Source organism: Crotalus tigris, unplaced genomic scaffold (genome assembly GCF_016545835.1).
Source record: "Crotalus tigris isolate CLP2741 ecotype Arizona unplaced genomic scaffold, ASM1654583v1 scf7180000024437.13266115, whole genome shotgun sequence".
Classification (NCBI taxonomy): Eukaryota; Metazoa; Chordata; class Lepidosauria; order Squamata; family Viperidae; genus Crotalus; species Crotalus tigris.
Window position 1 is genome coordinate 6755757 of NW_024100606.1, and position 25751 is coordinate 6781507.

The 25751-nt window shown below is 38.7% G+C and overlaps 2 protein-coding genes across 4 annotated transcripts in view; one reads left to right on the forward strand and one right to left on the reverse strand.

Moving 5' to 3' along the window:
• Positions 1-348: 348 nt before the first annotated feature.
• On the forward strand, positions 349-21728 carry LIMD2 (LIM domain containing 2). 2 transcript variants are annotated; one of them, XM_039331525.1, is made up of 5 exons: positions 349-686; positions 12418-12532; positions 14305-14349; positions 17373-17512; positions 18449-21728. In XM_039331525.1, exons 2-5 carry the CDS (start codon positions 12491-12493, stop codon positions 18606-18608), a joined length of 387 nt encoding a protein of 128 aa, XP_039187459.1. In that variant the 5' UTR covers positions 349-686; positions 12418-12490; the 3' UTR covers positions 18609-21728. The 2 variants fall into 2 exon arrangements, with proteins under 2 accessions (XP_039187459.1, XP_039187460.1); XM_039331526.1 differs by lacking the exon at positions 349-686 and adding an exon at positions 11801-11899.
• MAP3K3 (mitogen-activated protein kinase kinase kinase 3) overlaps positions 20297-25751 on the reverse strand; it is an 83420-nt gene continuing 77965 nt past the window's right edge. For both annotated transcript variants that reach the window (XM_039331521.1, XM_039331522.1), the window contains one exon: positions 20297-24668. In XM_039331521.1, coding sequence (XP_039187455.1) covers positions 24440-24668 — 229 coding nt within the window. In that variant the 3' untranslated portion in view covers positions 20297-24439. The remainder of the gene's footprint in view (positions 24669-25751) is intronic.

The following is a 25751-nucleotide window of genomic DNA, read 5'->3' on the forward strand; positions in this document are numbered from 1 at the left end:
GCTTTGAGTTTCAGGATTAGAACTGCTTCGAGACTTCCTAAGGATGCACCTTTAGTGGGACCTATGGAATGAGCAGCCACTGGATATAATTAATTAATAACCTGTTCAGCGGGACCGAGGCAGGCGATTTCAAAGCATTAGATGCCCCCCTCCGAAATCCTTGCTGGGCCTCCGCTCTTTGTTAGGGAGCTACTCCAGGGACGGGCAACTGATTGGCCAGATTCAGAGCCAGACTTCAAGAACTTTTGACTGCCATCGCTCTTTCTCAGAGCGACATTTGATCTCCACGACCCGAACAGGATACCAAGTCGATTGGTTATCGCGGGGGTCCCGATCTCTCTCAAGCATATACACACTCAGACATACCCACCGACCCCGTCCCCTTGTCTTGATGGGGGAAGAAGGCAGTAAGCAGTGGGGATTCAGCGGAGCCGGAGGGGAGAGACAGAGGTGAGGAGAGAAAGAGCGAAGTAGGATGGGAAGCTCGAGGGGCTGAGAGATTGCTGCGCGCGCACTCGCACACAAAGGAGACGAAGGAGGAAACAAGCAGTGCCGCGCTTTGTGTGCTGAGAGGGTCGAAGCGCCGGCGTCTCCCACTTTCCTTGGAAGCAGCAGCGAACAGAGGTGCGCCGAGAGATCGGCCTCGTTGGGACAGTTGGGGTCTCGGCGCGCAGCGACGCCCTTTGGTAAGTGGTGAATGGCCTATTACAGCGGCCAGATGCTCTGGGCGGGCGGGCGCGGCGGATGCAGAGAGGGCAAGATGCAAAAGAGGCCTTGTTTGGGACTGGTGGGGCAAAAGGCTTACCGGGTAGGCTCCAGATTTCGGGAAAGAGAGCGGACCTGTAACTTTGGCTTCGTTTGCCTGCTTGCGTGCACTGGCGCAAAGAGGTGTGCCTACTGGTGCGCTGTGGAGAAGAAGGATGGGAGAGGTGCTAAGCTAAGAATAACTGTTGCATTTGTGCTTTCAAAGCGAAGAGATGGCGGCACCCCGGCTGTTGAGCCCTGTGCTTCTTGAATGCCTTGTAAAGTGCTCGGTGCTGTACAAAAACCTGGCGTCCACCCTGAACAAACCGTCTGATCCTTATTTCAGGAAGCGAACCGTCTAAGTCCGATGAATGGTGGTGTTGATAACGAGGCAGGACATCAAAAGTAGCTTCCTGAATTCCTTTGGGATGGAGTTGGTCTTTCTGAGGCTTGATCTCATTATATTTCTGTTTTGGCCTTACTTGAAGAAAAAAATCCGTGGGAATTTTGCCATAGTTTGGTGATTCGGAAACAGAAGTGCTAGCTGCTCAGACTTGTCTTGAGTGCCAGAATTTGGTTCTGAACTGGAATTCCTGCTTCCTAATTCAAGCCTAGGGTGAGGTATTTGGCTTTAACATGGTGTCCTATGGCTATCATTGTGCAGTACATTAAAGTGCAAACTGGCCAAACACATTTTACCCTGGTATGTTATACTTTCTTTCCCACTTGATTGATTTAGGATTCAATGAGTATTTATATCTTTGCCCAACCACTGCATTTTTAAAAGCACAAGTACACAATGTCCCAAAGGTGCTTTTTCAAGAGGTAACTGGACTTTCTTGTTTTTCTTTAAGGACATTTCACTTCCCATTCAAGAAGCTTCTTCAGTTCTGAGCTGAAGTGAAACATCTTCAGTGAAATACAAGAAAGTCCAGTTGCCTTTTGAAAAAACACCTTTGGGACAACCATGATTGAGAATCTCCATAGACACAAGGCAAATCAAGTAATGTAATCTAAGAACTAAGTCAAAATACAGGCATTTAAAAATATATACAAAATCTGTTCAACTTCATACTATCTTTGAGGAGTCATATGTTTGAATATTTCCATGTAGAATAATTGCATTTCTGTTTCAAATAAATAGAAAGCTTTTAATCTATACGAAGCCAATTTGATCTAGTAGTTACGACACTAGGCTAAAAATTAGGAAACTGAGTTCCAGTCCTGTCTTAAACATGAAAGCCAGCTGAATGACTTTGGATCCTTCACTCTCTCTCAGTCAATCAATCTCACAGAGTTGTTGATCTCAATCCCTTGTGCAATGGTTCTCAGGCCACAGACCATGGTCATGGACCCCCAAGATTTAAATCATAACATTTTTTCAAGCCTTCGTGGACCCCCTGTAATGACATTGCAGCCCCCTAAGGGGCCCATGGGCTTAGGTTGAGAACTATTGCCCTAGTGAATGTCCTTATTTCCTAGGGAGCATGGGAGCAAATCCACAATCACTAGCATTGACGATGTTACCTTGTTGAGTAATGAAATGTCTGCAAGCAAACAACCAAGTTCAGAGAGCACCAAGGACTTCATAATAGATTTTTTTTTCTGACAAGGACAAGAAAGAATTGAATGTAGAGGAAAGTAGATTAAAAAAAAAACTGTTGACAGTTTTAAATATTTATTTTTTGCTAAATTAGCAGAGAAATATTCTAATTCTAAAATTAGTTTATAACTTAGTTATAAATAACTTATAGAGAAATGATGTTACAGGATTGTAGAAAGATTCAGCTGCAAAACATCTTGAAAGTCAGTTCTGTTTTCTAATAGTCAAGGAAGGATTCAAATACATGTTAGTGTATATTAATCTACCTTAAAATAAATGGTTCTGCAAAAATATTGCAGGAATTTGGGAAAAATCATGTGATAGCACAGTTGTAATTAAAGGACAGTGTTGATGTTTAGGAGCTCTATCTTTTTTCTCTATGACATAATATTCAAAAAATTGTAGAATAAAAAGCTTTCATTTCTGAGGCTATGAATGGGATTCTGGAATTCAGCATTAGTGAGTTTAATTCTAATGAAATTCTGAAATGTTGCTCTCTTTGCTGGATGTATTGGGATATCTTGCAACATGGACATCCATGGAAGAAGAAGGGAGAACAAATGATGTAATATGTCATGATGTAAGTGCCATGACATCAGCTATCAGGATGCAAGAACATAATCACAATAGTTATGACAATTGTCATTTGAACATCATCATGATTTGATGCAGTTGCTATGAGTAATATCACTGGTGAAGCCAATGAAGTAGCTCAGGTTTATCTTTAGCTATTGCTTTCTTAGCAGGGAAGAGATAATTATTTAGATTATATAATAACCAAATGGCCTGAATGCTTAGTGCAAAAAAAGCAGCAGATTTGTGAATTTTATTCAGGTGAGGTATGCCTATTTTATTAGCTGGCTTTTGTTTAGAACAGGCTATTTGTCTAGAGATTAAGAATATACAAAACAGGTCTTATGAAGAAAATTCAAATTCTCTGTTGGCAATAAAAGTGAAAAAATAGAGCAAACAGCAAAGTCCTTACTTTTTGAATCTCTGCACAGTGTTTCTCTCCAGTAACTGTTATAGGAATGCACTTTAACAGTAGTATCTTTGAAATAGTGAGATATTTCTTCTGCTCCCTTGGTATATGGTCCAGCTTTTCATTGCTTCTGAATGATTTATCTTGTATCATTTATTTGGAGTTGTAATCCTTTAGTTGTAAATGTTTTTATCTTTTTAGGCAACTCTCTAGCCATTTATTCAATGGCTAGAGAGTCAGAATAATAGCTTTTGGGCAAGTTATCATATAATAGTTAAGTTGTCACTTGCTCTTTAGCCTTTCACTGAGCAAAAAATGTTCCTCTGCCAAAAATTGACTAGAAAAGGGATTCCTGTCAAAGAAATTATCCCAGGGGTAATAGGGTCCTCCTGAAAAGTTGGTTTTCACTCCAGTCAATTTTTAACCTGGAAAGTCACTAGAGATACAATGTCATAAATATTCACAGGGGGAAATCGTTTGCTGGGCATTGTAATCTATTCAGTAATGAGTCTGCAGTGGTATCTATGGGCATTCTGTCACCAGCTCAGCTGATACATTATTGTTATAAAGTAGTTACCATATAAAATTTTAGGTAGACTTATCTGCAGATAAGTTGGCCCTCAAAACCTTAACCAAAATACCATAACAATTTTTTGCCTGTGGATAAGCCGAACCTTGAATTTTTAGCCATAGTGACAGATGGCAAACTGCAAACTGTTACAACATAATTTATAAAACCACATAATTTTAAAGCTGTGGTGGGCTTTAAAAAAATCTGACCTCCGGTCCGCAGATAACCTGAACCCAATTTTGTGGATGTATTTTTGAACCTAACATTTTTGGCTTATCTGTGACAATATATATAATATTGTTATATGAAATAGTCAAGATTGGCTTTGAGTTCAAAATTTGGTCAGAGATTATACTAGAGTTTTGTACAACTGGGGGTGTTGAAACCTATACATGAAAAGAGTGCTTAATTAGGGAATTCAGCTAGTATATTTCTTGTTCTTAGAAGAAAATTTGGATTTAGGCTTTTTCACTTACTGTTTCATAGTACTATGTGATAGACACGAAGAGAAAACCTTGCAGAAGGCATAAAAAGAATCTTTGCTCATGAGGAACAGAAATCCTTTGGATTATCCAGTATCTATCTCAAATGGAGATACTGTAATAGGAACTTGTGGTTTTATGCCTTAAGTTCCAGAAGAACTATGATAATAAGGTTGTTAACTCCCCTTACTTAATGAAGAAAAGAGAAAATGAAAGAGACTGATGGTAGCACACACTCATACTGAGCGCTCATTTAGCAACCATAGTTGGAACTGGCAACTCGGTTATTAAGCAATTGCTAAGTGAAACTGTGATAGTTTATGAATTTATTTCAACTTTCCTTTGTTTTACAGACCTGCAAATATAAGGGTTGGCTGCAAAGTTATTTTTTCATCACCATTATAACTGTGAATGGTCATTATATAAGGCAGTTGCTAAATGAAGACTACCTATATAATGCCTTTAATAATAAAATCTGAATTTTGACACTTTAATTTTATAACAAAAACTAGAACTTCAAAGAGTTCAACAGAAAATGAATAATTTTCTTATAAAGAAGAAAACCTTCAATCACTGGTATCAAAATTGAATGCCTTTATATCTGGAGCTAAAGCCACTACATTTGACAGAGAACAGACACTTCTTTTAGTGGAAATCTCATTCAGACCATTCCCAATTATATAAACTGGAGGGTCCAGTTTGAAATTCAAGCGTATCAAATGAAAGTGAAGTATCACTCTGCAAACCCACAGACACACACATGTACAATTACACAAACAAATAGCTACCAGTTTCCTCTTCTGACATTTCTTTGGCCAAGTTCTGAATGACCTAACTTGAGAAAAATTGACACTCAGAAACAGATCATGAAAAGAAGACCATTTGTCCACATACTATTCATGAAATTGTAAAATTTGTTGGTTATAAATCTAAAACCTGTAAAAGAGCAATTAAACTAAAAACTTTTATCTAATTATCTAACTGCTATTTAAGACTAAAAAAATTGAAGCTATGTAAATGCAGGCTGTATACAAAAAAACCCCTTGAGCTGAACAACATAAATTTCTTTGAGTTCTTGATAATTAGTTATGTAATTGCATTCATAGGAAGTCCACAGTAGCAGTTAATGAGGTGATCCAGACCCTGGCAGTTTTAAATCAATGTGAATTCTGCAATGCATGTTAAAGAGGAGTAGGACATCATCGGATTGTACCCATCATTTTGACATCAGTGAGTGTCATTATTTGAAATTGCATACCATATAAAAGAGAAGAAGGTCAAAGAACATGAGCCAGACCCAGAAGAAGGGAGACAACATCAAAGACTTATTATAATAACATCAAATAGCAAGGGTTAAGGATGCCAGAAGAGCAAGAACCAGAACTTTGCATTTTAATGAGTGAAATAAGTGTTTGATCCCCTATCAATCAGCAAGATTTCTGGCTTCCAGGTGTCTTTTATACAGATAACGAGCTGAGATTAGGAGCACTCTCTTAAAGGGAGTGCTCCGAATCTCAGCTTGTTACCAGTATAAAAGACACCTGTCCACAGAAGCAATCAATCAATCAATCAGATTCCACCATGGCCAAGACCAAAGAGCTGTCCAAGAATGTCAAGGACAAGATTGTAGACCTATACAAGGCTGGAATGGGCTACAAGACTATCACCAAGCAGCTTAGTGAGAAGGTGACAACAGTTAGTGCGATTATTCTCAAATAGAAGAAACACAAAATAACTGTCAATCTCCCTCGGTCTGGGGTTCCATGCAAGATCTCACGTGGAGTTTCCATGATCATGAAAACGGTGAGGAATCAGCCCAGAACTACGTCTGACCTTTGTGATTGCCAACAAGGGTTTTGCCACCAAGTACTAAGTCATGTTTTGCGAAGGGGTCAAATACTTATTTCACTCATTAAAATGCAAACCAATTTATAACTTTTTTGAAATGGGTTTTTCTGGATTTTTTTGTTGTTATTCTGTCTCTCACTGTTAAAATAAACCTACTGTCACAATTATAGACTTACCATTTCTTTGTCAGTGGGCAAATGTACAAAATCAGCAGGAGATCAAATACTTCTTTCCCTCACTGGCTATGCCTGGATTTTGACTAGTATTTCTGTATTTTTCCACCTTTATCCTAGTTATAGTGAAAGTAGCATTTAGTTAGATTTAGTGAAATCTAACTTGGTATATATATATATATATATATATATATATATATATATATATATAAAAACCTTGGTATACAAAATATGTAATTCTGGTTGTTTTGGGGTATGAGATTGGCAGCATATAAATTTCATAAGTAAATATACATTTTAAAATAATAAAGCGACAGAGATGGGTTTAGAATGAATGCTTATTTGTTGTACTGCATTCTTTAATTGTTTTGTGACCCCTTCTGCACTCTTATCTCAGTTTTCTTGCCTCTCTGCCATGTCTGAATGTGTGGTTTATTTGTTTATTGATAATGTGTTGCCATATACTTTCTGATATTAGAAGGAGATGATCGGTATCTTTTAAAATTAATATATTTTATTAAAATACATAAGCTTTTGTGAGCTGCACCTTATTTATTCATCAGCTGAATAAAGTTATTGAACTGATGTAGGAGTTAAATTGGGGTGAGATGGAGAGAGGAAGAAGGGAAAGACAAGTTGGTTATGCAAGAGACAGATTACAAATCCCTTGTCAATCAACAATTATAATGAGTTAAAAACTAATTGTGTGTGTTGAGACCTTCTGAGATTGCATGAAACCTTTAGATATATTTGAGTTCAGCAATCTCTTATTCAATGATGAACATAAAGTCTAGTTTTTCCAAAACAGTATGTTGAGATTTACTTTATAGAACATCCTGGAAGACAGAAATGCTTTGACACTAATGTGTCCTTGTTTTGCCCCCATATCTACACCAAGAGCACCATCATACACCTCAACAAAAATATATACAAGATTAGAGATACTTTATATACTTTTTGTCCAAGATAATATAACTCAGCTGCCAGCAACACCTTTCTGGATTCCATGTAGGACAAACTTTGTTCTACACTGTACTGTGACAAGCTTTGCACAAAAGAATTAATGGAGAGAAATTTGACATCAGGAGTCAAAACAAGGACAAATAGCGTCAAATCATTTCAACCTTCCAATACACTCTCTAGCAGACCTTAGTGATTATAACAAAATTTTGCTCTATGTTAGAAAACGTAACTCCTGATGCACTGTCAGTTTTGAAAATAGTTTTAATGCTAGTGTCAGTGGCCCAATAATTTGCAGTAGCTGCCTTGGTGTGAATTCAGGCATGTCAGATTGGTGAGGACTTTTTGCCCTTTGCTTGTATGAGGTGGTCTCCCATGGAGATTGAGACACGCACACAGGTATCTCGGGATGGGAGCCCAGAGCTGACTCCAACACCCTATTTTATTGTTACTAAGGTTTTTACATCACACAGCGTAATCAAAAGACGTATATAGGGGTGGTTACAATGTATCGCATAACAGACACTCTCCAGATGCAAGGCTACGCACGTGTTCTTATCAGACTCTGTCCAAAAGGCTGATGAATGTATCCTGTGTCTGGAGCAGTCCGTTTGTTATCTCAAGGACCTTTGTGGGAGCATGCCCATGGACATATTTGTGCAATTAATCCCACATTTCCTCGTTTTGTGTTTTTTTAATGTTACTCACTTCCAGTTCCAGAAGGGATCTTGATTCACTAATTAAGGCGTCCTTCCTAGTGGAGGGCGTAACATTTTTGCACATTTGCAGGAGGGAGGGAATACATTGAATGCAACAACATAGCAATACAAATAATATCAAAATGGTTACTATAATAAAAATCAAAGATCGTAGCCAGGATCCATCCGGTAGCCAGGACCAAAGGGCACCCCAGATATCCACGGTGCCTGATCCATCACTGCGTAAGGGATTATTTTGTAGCATAAATTCCATTTTCCTAGCTGTAGCAGAAATATTAGGTTGAAAATCATGCATATACATACAACAATGAGAATGAATTAAGGCACATACACCGCCTTTTGCTGCTAAAATAATATCTAAAGCATACCGATTTTGCAAAACTACTTCCCTTATTTCCCCCATTTCTTGATTAATCATTTTAATGCTGTTGATTGTTTCATTAAACATATGAACAGTCCAATTATTAAGCAAATGAAGGTCCCTATAGTTCATGGCAACTCCTAGATTGGGTAGAATTCCTCTGCTGATTTGAGTCTCTAAACTACCACCCAATGTTAGGGGTGGATCCGAGGAACCAGTATCACGTTTGTTCCGCAGGCATCCATCAGGGAGATGAGGCAAGGCATATACAGCGGGGGTCAAAAGGCCCAGTGTACAGGTGCCTTTCCAATCCTTAGGCACATGGCGATAGGCTCTACAGCCACATAATAGCCACATATCGGGTAACTCATAATAACCCTGGTGAGACTCATTAGCAAATGTTATTATGGATTCCATGTCAAGGCAAGCCATGTAGGTACTGATGTTTGTCCATTGATTGCTTCGATAAGTGTCATTTATCTTAGTAAGGTTGCTTTTGATGGATTTGCATTTCTTTGCTGAATTCCATATAATAACTTGTTGACAATTACTATAAGTTCCCAAATAAATGGCAGTACGGAATAGTCCTGTGCTATAAAAACAAAATCTGGCAGGTTCCATTATACGAGCGCCCACAGCATATGTCATATGCAATGTCTCTGTAGTTATTTTCCACAGCTGCTTCCATCCTGTTTCATTGAACGGGATGGCATGGAAAATAAGGCCACCACGACTGTCACCAGGAATTTGCATGCAGATCCAACAGTTCGTGACGTTAAGTGTAAGAGCAGTGCACCTGGCATCCCGTACAAAAGCATTAAAAGCCCACAGTCCCTGATCCTCATATGCCTGGCTGAGGTGGTGTACGTTGAGCCATATAAGGACGAACACAACGAGCTGGAGTCCAGATGATCTCGCCATGGTCATCTATTGCAGCGTAGCCTCGACCCCAGGTAATGAGGGAGGCAGGCCCTTTCCAGGTGGGATCAGGCAAATGTCGATAGTATACCTGGGGGCATGAAGAATCTGTGGGAGAAGCAGAAAAATGCCTGCTTGCGGCAGTTGAGCCAGAGGTGCCAGAAACAGTCAAAAAGTTTAAGGTAAAAAGTACAAGATTAAAAGTGTTTTATATCCCAGGCAAGCAAACACTCCTTGTTCCCGGGCAACAGGTGTGGGAAGGATTATTGCCTCCGTTTCCGGAGGCAAGGGTCCAGGATAAAGGGTTTCAGCAACCATGAGTAGGTTAGGAAAAGTAACAGAAAGATCAGAAGCCAATTTTAAATCTATGCCAGAAAAATATTGCGAAGCAGAAGAAGTAAGGTCTGAAAAGGATGCAGCCTTTGGAGAGGGGTTAGCTGCAGACCCCTCTGTTAGTTTCCCCGATTGGACTGAGAGGAACGGCACTGATTGGCCCAATGAAAACCCTTTTTACATTTTGGGCACATAGTTTTGGGCTTGGCTCCGGGGATGGCAGCTGGTCGAGCCGCGCCGCCTCCTGGGGCTCTGCATTGTTTTTTAAAATGACCAGATTTCCCACAATTAAAGCAAGTGCCTTGGGGTTGATTCCCCTTTTGGATTGCAGCTGCAAGAATGTCCATTTGAAAAGCATTGGTTCCCACAATTCGGCAGGCTTTAAGAAAGTCTGCTAGGGTAGCCGTGGGACTGGAAACAAGTGGTTTAAGAATGGACTGGCAGTCTGCATTTGCATGTTCATAAGCCAATTTTATGAGGATTTCATTTGCTGCATCTCTGTTTGAAATTTGACGCTCAATGGCAACTTGCAGGCGATTCACAAAGTCTGCATAGGATTCAGTTGCAGTTTGGCGAATGGCAGAAAAAGATTGAATCGGGGTGCCAGACTCATCAACACGAGCCATGGCAGAAAGAACACAACTATTAATGATTGGAAATGCAAAGGGAGTAAAAGTTTGAGCCTGAGCATTAAGGGTAGCAAAATTGCCTTCTCCAAAGAGTTGTTCTGCTGTCCATTGTGAACCTGGGTGATTAGCTCTGTTTTGTGTCTCTCTTTTATATTCAGATTCAAAAACTATGTATTGCATTCCGTTAAGAAGCATGCGGAACAGATCTTTCCAATCTTGAGGCAACATTCGATATGCACTAGCAATTGAATGTATCAGTCCTCTAGTATAGGGACTGGTTATGCCATAATCTTTTGTAGCCTTTTTCAATTCTCGGATAATAGCCAAGGGAAGTGCTTCCCAATCGATCACTATGCCTGTTGCAGTCTGTTGGTAAGTAATAGGGAACAACTCTGTCTCGGATAGTTCAGAAACGCTTAAGTCACCATTGTTTAAAGCCTTTTGAAAAGCACCACGGATGATTCCGGGCCGGGAGAGAGGCAGCAACGTGGCAGAAACAGGAGAGGCTGTTTGTTGTTTATCAGGATCCATAAAATTTGCAGGGGCAGAAGGAGGGTTAAAACCTGCTCCAGGGGGCAAGGGAGTGGCCAACATAACAGACGGACTTTTATACGGTGGAGGGTCTAATAAAGGTTGATGAGGCGAGTCAGCATGGGTTTGAATCAGGGTATAGGCAATTTTCCAAAGGCACAAAATCTCTGGGGGGGCTCTCGGAGACTGATGGAGAACGGTACCAATTTTCCTCCATGTATCTACTTTTAAAGATCCAGACTCCGGATAGGATGAGCAGTTAGCCCATACGTAAGCAAGCAATTGATTAACAGCCTCAGATTTAGAAAGGTGACGGGTTAATTTCTGTTCCTGATCAGTAAGATATTTTTTCCTGCCAAATAGCCTCAGCTCTTCCACATGCTGCTTTTGAGCGTGAGACATTCCACCCCCCCCATACTTACGAAGAGGAGTCAGTTGCCAGCAACTTCGTCGGGTGCACCAAGCCTATTCCAGGCGATAAGTAAAGGGTCGGCAGGGACGTATCCCTCAGTGGATCACGTCGGGGTCACCAGATGAGGTGGTCTCCTATGGAGATTGAGACACGCACACAGGTATCTCGGGATGGGAGCCCAGAGCTGACTCCAACACCCTATTTTATTGTTACTAAGGTTTTTACATCACACAGCGTAATCAAAAGATGTATATAGGGGTGGTTACAATGTATCGCATAACAGACACTCTCCAGATGCAAGGCTACGCAGGTTGTTTGTTATCTCAAGGACCTTTGTGGGAGTATGCCCATGGACATATTTGTGCAATTAATCCCACACTTGTACAGTTCTAGTATCTAATCTGAACATTTTAACCCTCTTATGGGTACCTGAGTGATACTAAAAGCATATCCTTAAGTGGAGAAAGCAGGAAATAAGCTAACCACAGAGGGGAACGGAAATGAATCAGGGCCATTTCTTAAGCAGCACACATGCTTTGCAGAACAGAGAGGCAAGAATGTTCCAGCAAGTGTAACTGCACATAAATAGGAGAGATTCAAATGACAGTGAAGATGCAAACAAACTGAAACTGGGTAGGCAAATCCAACAATTTTGTTTTTCTGGACAGAAAGAAGGAAAGTTTAGGGGAGAATGTGAATCTTCTTAATAGACAATACAAGTCCATCACATACATACACATCTTATATATTAGGGATTTAAAGAACATAGGTACATTAATTTATTTTGCTAAGTTATATTATTAAGTTATAGATACTATTTCAAGAATAGTTTTTGTAAAATATGTTTATTAATGACTGCATTAAAATAGATAAGTTACATACTGGTGTAAATAAGTTCATTTTTCATATGTTTGCAACTAGATTAAAAAATAATGTCACTTTAACACATTTCTACTATGTATGAGATTGCATTCAGAATTGTTTTTTATCTCTTGATCTCCAATTAATCTGAAAAGGAAATAAAATACAATAAAATAGTGTATGTGTATACTAGCATTTGTGCAGGATGTTTCAATCATCTGGAATTTACATTTCAGAAAGAGGAGAAATATTCTAGTAGAGAAGACTTAATTTTTCCCTTGTCTCCTCAGGTAAAAGCCATATCCACATTGAAGAATTAGCCAGCTCAAACAAGTGAAGATACAAATCTGAGTGGGTGAGAATATGTTCCAAGCTAAGGGACCATCCAGTACAGCTTCTTCTAATGTATGTACAGAAATCAGTATCTTTAAATTACCGTATATTGCTACTTCAGAGGGAATAAATGAGGAAATAATATTGTTTGTATGTTGCGCCATCATCATTTGTTTAAACCATGCTTTTCAGATAGGATTACTATGGATGGGATTGCATGTAGCATTAAGTTGCAATGTAATTGATGTACTTTTGACTTAGCATTATATGTGAACCAAGCAGAGTTATGTTACTTTTATCTAGGTAATCATAATAGTTATGCAAATAACAAACTTCTTTTGGTACCTTAAATAGCAGCATGTTCATCATGGCAGAAAACTTAATGGATAGAGTATATTGAAATAAATACTTTTCTTATTGGGAGGAAAAGAGGTATAAATAAAAAATTACAGGATCCAATCTTGGTCGGTTACCGGGACCAGAGGTTTAGTCTTTTGAACTTTCAGACCTGTGCTGGAGCCCCCATCCCCAGGGAATGTCTCTCTAGCAGAGTGTGTGCTGTTCTGTGTCTGGTATTTATAGTGCCTGTTGTAAGTGGCTTTTCAGATATTGATTAGGGTATGTTGATGGCTGGTTTTTAAGTCAATAGCTGTCATTTGGTTGTGCTGTCCAGCTCTCACTTTCTAAATACTTGATAAGCTGGTGGTAAATCAGCATTCCTGTTGACTGACGAAGGGCCTGTTTCCCAGGTTTCAGTCACTTCCCTGGGTTTTTTGTGCCTGCTTGTCCAACAATCTCAATTGCAAAATTGAATCTGGGTCCTTGTTCATTGCAGTGTGAAGCGACCAATAAGTTTGGGTCTCCTTGTCTGACCACTTAGTTGTGTTCTTGCAGTCTGGTGAAATTAGCTTCCTCACCATTTGTTCTACACCAGACATGTCAAAATGACTGTTTTGCCATTGCCGGCAATGGGGTGGGTGCAGCTTCTGCATGACGCATCCAGCTCGCAGGCTGGCAGTTTGACACCTCTGTCCTACACAGTCACAGGGGCAATCCATGTAGGGGATCCAGTAGATTACATTGGAAGTATCTCTCACCTCCAAGTGATCTTTACAATGCATAATTTGTCCTTGTATGGTGATCTCTGAGTAGTGTGCAGTGCCCATTTGCAGATCTGCGTTCTACAACTTCCAAAATATTTTGGATGTGTGGCAGAGTATGCCATGTGGTTGGTCATGTACCTTGTTTCTTCCTTTCTCTCCCCATTGTGTTACACAGACATCTTGTGACAAATGATTGTGCATACCCATTCTGTTTGAATTGTTCACGTAGGTACCTGCTCTCTTGGCTTGCTGGGTACTATAGTGGGTTCTCACCCTGCCATATAGTGTTCTGATGCAACTCTTTTTGTGTGGCCATCCACTGTCATACAAAAAAAGTTGCATCAGAAAACTATACAGATTGTATCACAAGGGACTGTATCTATTTCATTCCATGTATTTTGTTGAGATATTTCCAATTCATCTGAAGATAATGTGATTATACAGATTCACCTGAATATGTTTTTCCACAATGTAACTTATGGATATAGTAGTCTTTTTTTTCATATTCTATTATAAAGCAATAGGATGTCTCTGAGTTTCTGAATCTTTTTTTTTTTCATTATTATTGTTCTTAGCTAATTAACAATATTCAAAATAAAGAGTCCAAGAAAAGTATTAGCTTGCTCATTTTCACCATTAATTATAATACAAGTAAACTGCAGTTTGTATTCAAATCTAAAATATGATTTGTTATGCCAGAAGAACATTAATTTTTATTTCCCTTCTCCGTCTTTTTTTTAGGAAGCCAAGAGCAACATGGGGTCATCTATTGTGCAAAGATCCAAGGTATTTATCACTCTTTTTCTTCTTTCTGGTTTTTGTTACTTCACAAAGTTAAGACTATAAAATAAATAATCTATTTAATGCTGGGTGTTCTAATTACTTGAATCATTTCTATCTTTGATCACAGGAATGGCAGAGATGGATGGCTTATTTATCTCTGAGCTATAAAATTAATCAGTTGTTTTCTCAGTAGACTTAATCCAAAAGGGAGGTTGAAGACTTGCCAGGTTGAAATTGTCTAGTTAATAAGTCAAACAATACCAACTCTTCACTTAAGGTTGCATTCCCACCTTTAATCTGCCTTTAATCAACTTCCTATTATTTGTATGGTAGTTTTTACTAACCAGGAAGGATAGAGATCCAGGTTATAGGTGGTGGAGTTGACATTGTAAAGACACTCCATTTCTTCAGGACTAGGAGATACATCCCAGGTTACTGAGATTCATCCCAGTCCTTGATTTACAACAGTTCATTTAGTGACTGTTCAAAGTTACAACAGCCCTGATAAAGTGATGTATGACTGTTTTTCACACTTATGACTGTTGCAGTATCCTCACGATCAAGTGATCAAAATTCAGACATTTGGCAACTGACTCATAAACTCATAAATATGACGGTCACAGCATCCTGAGATCATGTGATCACCTTCTGTAACCTTCTGGCAAGCAAAGTCAATGGGGAAGCCAGATTCACTTAACAGCTGTGTCACTAACTTAACTGCAGTGATTCACTTAACAACTGTGGCAAGAAAGATTGTAAAATGGGGCAAATATTTCACTTAACAAAAATTTTAGGCTCAATTGTGGTCATAAGTCGAGGACTCCCTGTACTCCGCAAGATGTAGACTTCTATAGGATCTGCTCAGATAGCATCTAACTGTGAGAGAATCTAAACAATTTTATCCTCTAGAAAAATTCTTCAGAGTGAACTAGTAAGTGCTTTTCTGATCTGTCCTTCCCTAAAAAGTTTCTCACAGGTCACAGGTCAGGGTTCTAGGGCACAATAGATGGCATAGATTCAAACACATGCTTTTATTGCTGTTAAGGTAGACTTACTGCAGGGATCTCCTCCATTACTTAAACTCTCAGAGATATTCAGTACATCAAGAAAATATTCTGGATCTGTAAACAGAAGACGTTGCCCAGATGCACCCTGTCAGAAGCTACTGCCCTCTACAACAGTGATGGCGAACCTTTTAGAGATCGAGTGCCCAAAAACTGGCCCCGTCCCTGCTCCACCCCCTGCCCCGCCCCTGCTCCGCCCCCCATCCCCTGCCCTGCCTGCCCGCAGGGCCACTCACCACCTCCAAGGCCCGCCGCAGATCGCCCAGGCAGCCTAGCAACACTATGGCGGTCACATCCTCTACCCGTGCCCTGCAGCATCAATTGTGCATGATGGGGTGTGAGGGCAGAGTCTTGTCTATGCTGCCTGGCTGTCATGTCCTTGGTTGCACTGCTCCATGTGGGCCACACTCAGGGGTGACTCTCCTTCAGGGGGGCTGCTGGAGAGGAGGGTGTCGCGGGGGGAGGCGAGGCTGGGGCAATGGCACATGTGCCCACAGAGAGGGCTCTGAGTGCTGCCTCTGGCACCCATGCCATAGGTTTGCCACCACTGCTCTACAATATTCTGTGACCACAGCTAAGGCCTCAGATAATCTGCCCACCTTGGCTTCAAGAAATCCTACTTGGAAGCCAAGTAAGTTCTATTAGAACATTGTTTCTCCATCTTAGCAATTTTAAGATGTGTGAACTTCCAACTGCCACAATTCCCCAGTCAGCATTCTGGAAGGAGACTTCATGCTGGCTGGGGAATACTGAAATACTGTATGAAATCCACACATCTTAAAGTGCCAAGATTGAGAAAAACTGCATTTAACTCTTAGACATTCAGTGTATTAATGAAATTGTTCTTGCTAGCTTTTCTTTAATAATAAAGTAAAATATTTCAATAAGTAGATATTATTGAAATAAACACAGTTTTGTTTGAGTCAAAATACAAGTGAGAAGGTTGCTGCTAACTGCAGTTTCTGATTCTAACTGCTCTTCTTTAAGGACAGAAGCACTATGTAAGACACACTGCAGTGGTCTCACTGTGAAATGATAAGTGTGTGAATCACTGTTATCAGGCCATCCTGATCCTAAAAGGCTGAGAACTGATGTACCTATCAAAACTGACCAGAACTGTCAAAGGCAATTCCTATCATCTCTTCAGAGAGCATTCTTGTATCTCTGTGCAACATATTTATAGAACATATGAAAATAGCAATAAAATAATTCATCTTTAGGCAGAAAGTACATTTTATGCAGAGTTTGTGATCATTCTCTTGATTACTTTTAAAATTCAGTATTGAAAGGCAAATCGATAGCTCGCTTTTTAGGTATATTTCAAAAATATCTTCCCTAAATGCCAGTTGAATTTAGAACATAAATTCCCATATAAGTCCTTTACAATGATTTTCAACAGCATTTTCGTTTCTACTAAGTAAATATTTGTGGCATAGTGGTTGGAATGCAGTATTTCAGGCTGACTCTGCCGACTGCCAGGAGTTCGATTCTGACAGGGCTGGAGGTTGACTCAGCCTTCCATTCTTCTGAGGTTGGTAAAATGAGGGTCCAAATTGTTGGGGCAATATTCTGACTCTGTAAACCGCTCAGAGTGTGCTGTAAAGCATTCTGGAGTGATATATAAGTATTAATGCTATTGCTAAGTGCTATTGTTAACTATTTCACTCTGAATTCCAGTGTCCTGCACTTTTAGATTTGAAACATTCTCCATAAACTACTGCTTATTTCAACTATTAAAGTTCTTAATATTAAACCAGGGTGCCTCTTAAGACTGTTTAATTTACTATTAGCTAAATATAACTGAAGTTAGGAAGCTTGGCATATGAGTCAAGTATGCTATATCCAAAAAGTTTTGAAATTTTATCTTCACAATTAAATCACTGGTAATTGTACATTGTTCACTTCCTTGCTGCCTCCTCTTCTGGAATTTTCACCCATTATCACCTTTTCTCTGTCATCCAGTCATTCAGCCTGAAGGCCCAGGTGAAAGAGACATGTAGTGCCTGCCAGAAAACAGTCTATCCTATGGAGCGCCTGGTGGCTGATAAATTTGTCTTCCACAACTCCTGCTTTTGCTGTAAGCATTGCCATACCAAGCTAAGGTAAGGGAAAAATGAGAGCTTTCCTCTTTTGCTTTGAGGAGGAAGCAGTGTAAAGGGAATATGTGGGTAATGGTCAATTTCCTGGTTGTTGACTCTCTATCATTCCCAATAGCCATCATTAATTATAATTCCATCCACCCCATTTAGAAGCCTAATAAAACACTGAAAATAAATTCTGTTTTGATATGACATCTCATTTTTTTTCAGCGTCTGTACCATGTACTGAATGCTACCCAGACTGTGCAAAATATGTTCGCTTGAATCAGAGCAGTGTTTTTTTTTTCCTTGAAGGGCAAACAGATCAAAGTTCCTTAAAGTCCCAATGTTTCAGCTTTAGACACTTTGTAATATTTAAAGCACAGGGAGAAAGGCATTAATCTTTTCTCAATCTGCTGAGGTTGTTAAAATAAATTAAAGAAATTGGAGATTTCACTATAAAAAAAGAGCTTAATATTCACTTGCAGATGATCTCAGCTGATCTTGAAAAAGTTAAACAAGAGTTGGGTATGCTTTGTACCTGAATGGATGAAGTTGAAAATTTTCTCAGAAAAAAGTAATGGCAAAGTAGTTCTGTACTGTTGCCAAGAAAACCATTTGGATGTTGAGCTTGCATCAAACAAATGTTTACTAAGTGTAGTAGGAATTGTGAAAAAGCAGGACTAAATTAGTCTTCTTTCTGCATTCTGGAGAAACATAAGCACTTATGGCATTTAAACATTTAAATGATTTCACAACTGTTTTGCCTGGGTACAGTATAATAATTATGCTTCCTCTGTGAGGTAGTCTCATGCTCCTATGCTGTGTTGCAAATTCTTAGGAAGGGCACAGTAGTAAACTCATAGCTTCATTTTCATAGTATAACTACCATTATACTAGTTTTCTTCCATTTTTCAGCCCTTTTCTAGCAAGCCCTAACATGTTCTTATTTTTATTCAGCTTGGGTAGTTATGCAGCTCTCCATGGGGAATTCTACTGCAAGCCACATTACCAGCAGCTGTTCAAGAGCAAAGGCAACTATGACGAAGGCTTTGGGCGCAAGCAGCACAAGCAACTCTGGCTGCAGAAAGAAGTGGAGAATGGTTCAGATACAGCATGACCCATAGCCTATAGTTCCCCACTTTGAGACCTGATGAACTGAGCTGATGGAGAGCAGTGGTAATTGCAAGATGGCTAGGAGCAGGAAAGACTAAGCAGGAACGAACTATAGTTTTAATGGGCTGTGGAAAGAATTAAGTATCCGAAAAACTACACAGACATGTTGAAAATGGGAAATTTTGCTTTACTCATGCAAAAGCAGGAATACTAATGCTATAAAGAGGGCCAGGTCATACTAGTAATGGAATTGCAATCAGGATTGTAGCTAAACAGGTTGACTAGACAAGCTGTAAATGTGATATTTCACATCTGTACATCTCCTTGGTCAAAAGTGTATGATTACACATTTTTCCATATAGCATGTTAAAATATAAACAGTCTCCCTTTTAGCAAGTCAATCAGCATCCTAACAGGTTGACCTGGATGTTGCTTTCCTTACTCTTGTAATTCCAGTTGAAGAAACTTTTCCAACAGGCTTTAGCCAATTCTTAGATATTGTTTTTACATAGTTTTGAAGGAGACAGAGCATTATCTATTCCCAATATCTGGCTATCTACTTAAACAAATTGTGCAAATAGGCAGCAACACATTGAATTCTGACTGTGAATTTACTTAGAATCCTAAATATAGTCTGTTATCTCCTTTCTTATGTGGAGGCTGTGTGCTTCTGCTGCAGACACCATACACATGTCTAGGGTAAAGCAAGGATGCATGTATTCAAGCTTTAGAAAACCTAAACAATGAAATAGAAAATACAACTTTTGGAATTTCAAGCAGGCATATAAGAGTTGGACATTAAGAGTTGTGGGGGTAGAATTGGTGTAACAGTTACAGAAGCATGTATATTAGTCCAAAATCATAATGAACATGGGTCTAAAAGGGGACTGCAGACCTTGCATCCTAATTCTCATCAGCTCTGTTCTATCCATTCAGCCTTAAACTCTGGGGAAGAATTTAGTGTCTATCTTTTATATCTGCCTTTTCAGTGGTACGTGATAAGCTGAAGCACACTTGTGGTGTTTGTGTTCAGAGCTGCACTGTCTTATTTTTGTAATATAGGTTTTCTGAGCTTTTCCTCTTTGATGTTGTTTATGAAAGTTTTAAGAGATGAAATGTGCAACTTCTACTTCAGTTTCCAAAAGATTTCTTGCTGAACAAGAAACATGTTCTGGGTGGGAGAACAATCCAATCATCATTGCATGCATTAGAAAAAAAACAACCAGCAGTTTAATATCACTGTCTAGAAGAAAAGCTGTGGTTCACACACAATTCATATAGAACATGCCGAATGGCATGTTCAGCAGCTTTAGAACATGTCTTCCTTAATAAAAGATACAGTGTTTGGTGCCTACATTCCAGAATATACAGAAAAATGTGTTTAGCAGGCTGTGAGAGATGATAAGCTTCTGTTAAAGTGCTGAGTATACCTTTCTCAGATTTCAACAAATCCCACAATTCAAAGCCACATAGGAATGCTTCACTTCCCTGGCTGTGGATTTCAAAGAGAACATCTGATGAAATAAACTTACTTAAGTTAAAAAAGTGTGAGACAATTTTCACTATCCCAAAAAAGGAAAGGATGGCCGTATTGAGAATTCATAGTGTATTTTTGCAAAATGGAGCTATTGAAGCTTCCACTTGGATATTCAAGCAGCCTCCAATAATACAATAGCTAGTAGCACACATAACTAGCTGAAAATTATATTTTATTGTAAATAAAAGTTACACATTGGCCTGGCTTTGCACTGCAAGCCTCAGTCATTATAGAAATTCATAAAAATTAGAAACATAGAAGTACTTCAAGGTCTTCTGTATACTCCAGGTCCAAATGATAAATCACAGAATGTTCTACAAAGCTCTCTTTGAGTTTCATTAAATTAAAATATCTGTTCTAGCATTGGCAGTGTAAAATATACAGAAGGCTGCAAACTTAATTACCCAATCTCAGTAATTTCTTGGGTAAATTTAGTTAAAGTCAGACATACTATCATATTCAAAGGTATAAATTCAAAGATCTGATGTGAAGAGTATCTCAGATTAGCTGTGAAATCTTACAGAAATATATCACCAATCTTTTTTTTTTTTTGCAATCTCTCAAATTTCCAAATCATATATTAAATTAGCCCACATATATGAGGTAATTCAGGGAAAATAATGAGATACATGTTGTCTGATGGCAATAGCTCCTATACAAAAGGTATTTTAAATGTATGCTGTTTAGCAGAACAGTGGCAGGTGAAGCTGGAGTATACAGAATCGTCGTACCAAGCCTAAACACGTATTTGTTTCCTTGCTTATAGTTACAGTTCTGTGAGAGAATTTGCAAAATATCCTTTTTTTCTCACTCTCTTATTTGCACTGATGAGAATCAGAAACCGACCAAAAGCAAATCTGCATGATGAATTCCTCAGGAGGCCATAAACAAGAGATTCCTAGGGGTTTTTATAAGGCAAAAATATTGAAAGTCTGGAAGTAGTTGGCATAAAAGATAAATTACAAAACGGGGCATTTTTAAGGCTATAATTCTTTATGCATTTATCTGGAAGTAAGCACTCCTGAATTATTTGATGTTGTAGAACTCCAGTGAATATTATCTAGATGTAATTTCAGGGACAAATTTATTGCACTGAACAGCAGTATATCAATGTTAGTAATTCAGATATTGCAAAGACTGTTTCCCACATCATGGCCTTCTTAGATTATCTGTATGCTATTCACTCAATTTATATATATATTCTACAACAAGTAAATAAAGCATACAATAAGCCATTTTGTTTTAAAAAAAAGTTTAAATGCTCCAGAAATGCAGACATACAAAAATTGTGAGACCAATATGTGAAATCTATCTTAAAATGAGGTTACACTGAAACCATGCAGATCACTGTTGTTTTGTGAAGAAATGGCAATAAGCTCAATCAAAATTGTGTGTGATATATCAACAGGAACACATGAGACTGGTAGTCTCTAACACATCTAATTTGTGGCTTTCTATCATTCTAAATTGCCATTTCTATATTGCTATTCTATTTCACTTACTTTTTTCTCAGCAAAAGATTAGCAAGGAAACAAAAAGGTATTTTGACCTGACACATCTTGTAATAAACAATAATCAAAACCTTTGCAAAACCAGCTGCTTCTTTCCCCTTTTTTAAAATTCACAACGTCAATTTCTCCCTCCCCATTCCATAACAATTGCTGTACACACATATAAACATAAACAAGTATGGCATAAATAAAAAGTATGAGACATCATCATTTTTTTACATGAAGTAAAATGCTTAATAAGAAAGTGATATAAATATATTTATAAAAGTGCACTGCTGATCATATGAATAATGCTTTGGCTTTTTTCTTATGCTTATCCACCCAGTGAGGAGCCAAGGCAACATATCATATTCTCAAAAATAGATTAGGGTTCAACTCTGCTGCTGGTTATTTGCTAAGATCACAGGAAAAACCATAACTCAACATTGTTGTCTGGAAAAAGAATATACATGTTGTTAAGGCAACAAACCAAGATCTACAGACATGTTGGCAAATGAAGTGAAAAAGAAAATCATTGTGGCATTTTTAGATCTGTACAGACATTTTGGCTTTTATTTGTTATAAAGCCATAGATATTCTTAAAAAAATGACAAAAAACCTGAGTACATCAAGATAGTTGGTCTGGACTTTGCCACCACTACAAGGCTCGAGACAGCAGAAAAAAATGCTTTTATCTGTGTATTAATTGCATTTTGCTTTAAAAGAAGAACTGCTAATTAACTGAAAGCATTGCTCCCCCACCCTGCTTTCACTAACATGTGAGGCTGGTAGATTGCAATAGTTACCACATGCAGCTTTGTGTAAAGTGACAGATAAGAATAAATCTCAGTTTTGCAGAGAAGCAAACATTTGACAAGTTGGCTAGAGCAAAGGTAGATTAATATTTCTTTGCAAGGTTAACAGCAAACACCTGAAGTGTCACAAGCGGCAGAATGCTGTTTGCAAAGCAACACATTGGTCACATCGTTCATCTGTCCTAATGCTACTGTAGTGTACATGATTTGTTACATAATGAATAACAGAGATACTCATAGATCTCGTAGAGATCCTGTCTGAGTGTATCTGATTCTAATCCAACATTTTATATAATAAAGGTATGCTGTTGGCAACCAAGCATTTGAGAGATAAAGAAATTAATTCTTTAATTGTACTCAAATCTGACAGAGGTGCCTCTAAAAAAAAGGTTTCTTAGAAAACAATGCAGAATTTAACAAACTGCAGAACTGTGGGAAAACATGGTCTCAAACTTTAGAAGCTATTCTTCTAAAAATCAGAAAAGCATATGGAAAAACCCAGAATGAATAAAGACAGATGAGCAATTTCACTTCTCCTTGCCCCAATTTTTTCTTTACAAGCCCCTGGAAAAGAAAGCTCTGTTCAGTATGAACAATCCTGCGTGGGCTCAGCAGTAATACTTTGCCTCTCCTTGAAGACTGATCTTGGCAGCAATGAAATAATCTTTGGTCAGAAGTTTGGAGAGGAAAAAAAGGTTATTCTGTGAAAGGGAATAGGAATAGACCAGTGGTTCTCAACCTTTCTAATGCCGTGACCCCATAATACAGTTCCCCATGTTGTGGTGACCCCCCCAACCACTTATACATCACCGGGTGCCAGGGGCACGGCCAAAGAAAACGGGGAAAAAATGGCGGACAGCCTTGTTTGGCGACCCCCGTGAAATGGTCGTTCGACCCCAAACGGGGTCCCGACCCACAGGTTGAGAACCACTGGAATAGACGAAGCTATCTAATGGAAGTATATGAAACTGAATGTCTCACAGTAACTGAGATATTTTCATATCTATTATAACTGTAGCATAATAGCTTAACTGTATATACCTCTACCCGTTAAGGGAAAGTTTTAGCCTATCAACATCCATCTAAACGCAGCACATTGATATGCTTTCTCACAATAGTCCTCACCACAATCTATTACATGATATCCTGTGCAACACAATCCATAAAATGGCACATTCTACAATATGGATAAATTCTGCAAATAATGTAAAATTTCATATACATTCCTCATTTTATCTATTGATTTTTAATATTCACAGAAGGGGCACTGTGCCTTGCTCAGCTTCAGCTAATTTCTAAAAATTCTTAACTTCTCCCATGTGAATTCCTAGTTTCTCTGATGCCATAAAGACTAAAAAAATAGAAGTTAAAAGTGTCAAGCCCTACAATACTGATTTTTTTGCTAGACAAAAATTGGGTTAGCCCATGATTACAGCATAGATATAGAACACATTGTTCTGCCTAAATGGAATTTGGTTTCCTTATTTCATTCAGGGAACTTTATTGCCTAGATTCCATCGTATTTTTGATCCATGGGAATCCCCTCCCCCATTCTCATTATCCAGAAACATGGATATGAGAGGGCTAATGAAGAAAAACAACACCCTGCAACCTGAAAAGCTGTAAGACAGAGTGATAGTATGAGCCCAGTACACATTTTTATAGATTTTAGCAGTTCTCAGAATCCATTCTCTCCTTTTTCATTTTCACAAGTTTCAGAGATAGATCTATATTCAAATGAAGCATTTTAGACTGTTCCTAGCCACATGCCAAATACCATGTCAGCACATGGGTTATTACAGAGGAAACATCAATCCCAAATGAAGATACCAAAATGAAAGTGGCTGACTTCTGCATTGCCCTTATACACTACCTTACTAGGCAAACAGAATGTCTATCTGCTAACATTATGGAATGGATTCTCTGATACAGGCCACATCACTTCAGACAACAGTATCATCTAAAAATGGAAGGCTATTTCAGAGATGGTAATTCAGTAGGGGAGCTGAGCAAAATGATGCTGGAGCAACTCTTCAGCTGAAGGTCTCTTTCTGGCTTCCACAAAGATCTGCCTTAGGAAGTCCCGGCAAGGTTCTGATATATGAGAAGGAAGCTGGGGGTTAGTAGGCTGTGTAGCAATCTTGAAAATGGCTGCCATAGCTTCATATTCTGCCCAGGGTGGTTTCTCTGTTAACATTTCCACAACAGTACAGGCAAGGCTCCTGGGCGGAGAAAATAAAGGAAAAAGAGTTCAAAGTTACTTAGTGAAAAGTCTCTTTGTAACTCACTATCATTATTGTGTTATGAAAAGATACTGAAAACTGATAGAGGACTAACAGTATCTCTTAACCAACTATCTTATTTATTTTTTTGTAACAGCATTTGACCCATTAAAGACAAATAGTTAGGACTGCAGAAAAAAATCAGTGCAACCAGTCTGCTTTCCACAGAAGACCTGTATATTGTGTGGGTCAGAAGTACGGCTGATAAAATATCTACAAACTCCTCACATCATGGACATAAACTGTTTCAACTCCTCCCCTTGTGACAACGCTACGGGGCTTGCATGCTAATACAACTAGACACAGGGACAGTTTTTTCCGCCCTTGTGCCATCACTCTGCTGAACATCTCATTCTCACAGTGTCTAAGTATATTTACCCATGTTGTATGACAGTAGTAGTGTTATCCTTCTTAATTTTTTTACTACCCCCTTATTGGTATCATTATGATTATGATTATTATTCTGTTGCTCTGCATGTACACTGAGAGCTTTTACACCAGAGACAAATTCCTTTAATCACATTTGATCAATAAAGCTATTCTATTCTATTCTATTCTATTCTATTCTATTCTATTCTATTCTATTCTATTCTATTCTATTCTATTCTATTCTACTCTACTCTACTCTACTCTACTCTACTCTACTCTACATTCTATTCTGGTCTATCTAGTCTATTCTGTTCTATTCTACATTCTGTTCTAGTCTGCTCAATTCTATTCTGTTCTATTCTACTCGACTCAACATTCTTTAGGAGACTGGAGGCTAAAACGTATAAAGAACTATTGCTGGAATTGGATATGTCTAGTTTAATGAAAAGAAGGACATGGGGTAACATGATATCAGTGTTCCAATATCTCAGGGGTTGCCACAAAGAAGAGGATGTCCAGCTATTCTCCAAAGCACCTGAGGGCAGGATAAGAAGCAATAGATGGAAACTAATCAAGGAGAGGTGCAACCTACAAGTAAGAAGAAATGTCCTGACAGTTAGAACAATTATTCAGTGGGACAACCTGCCTCCAGAA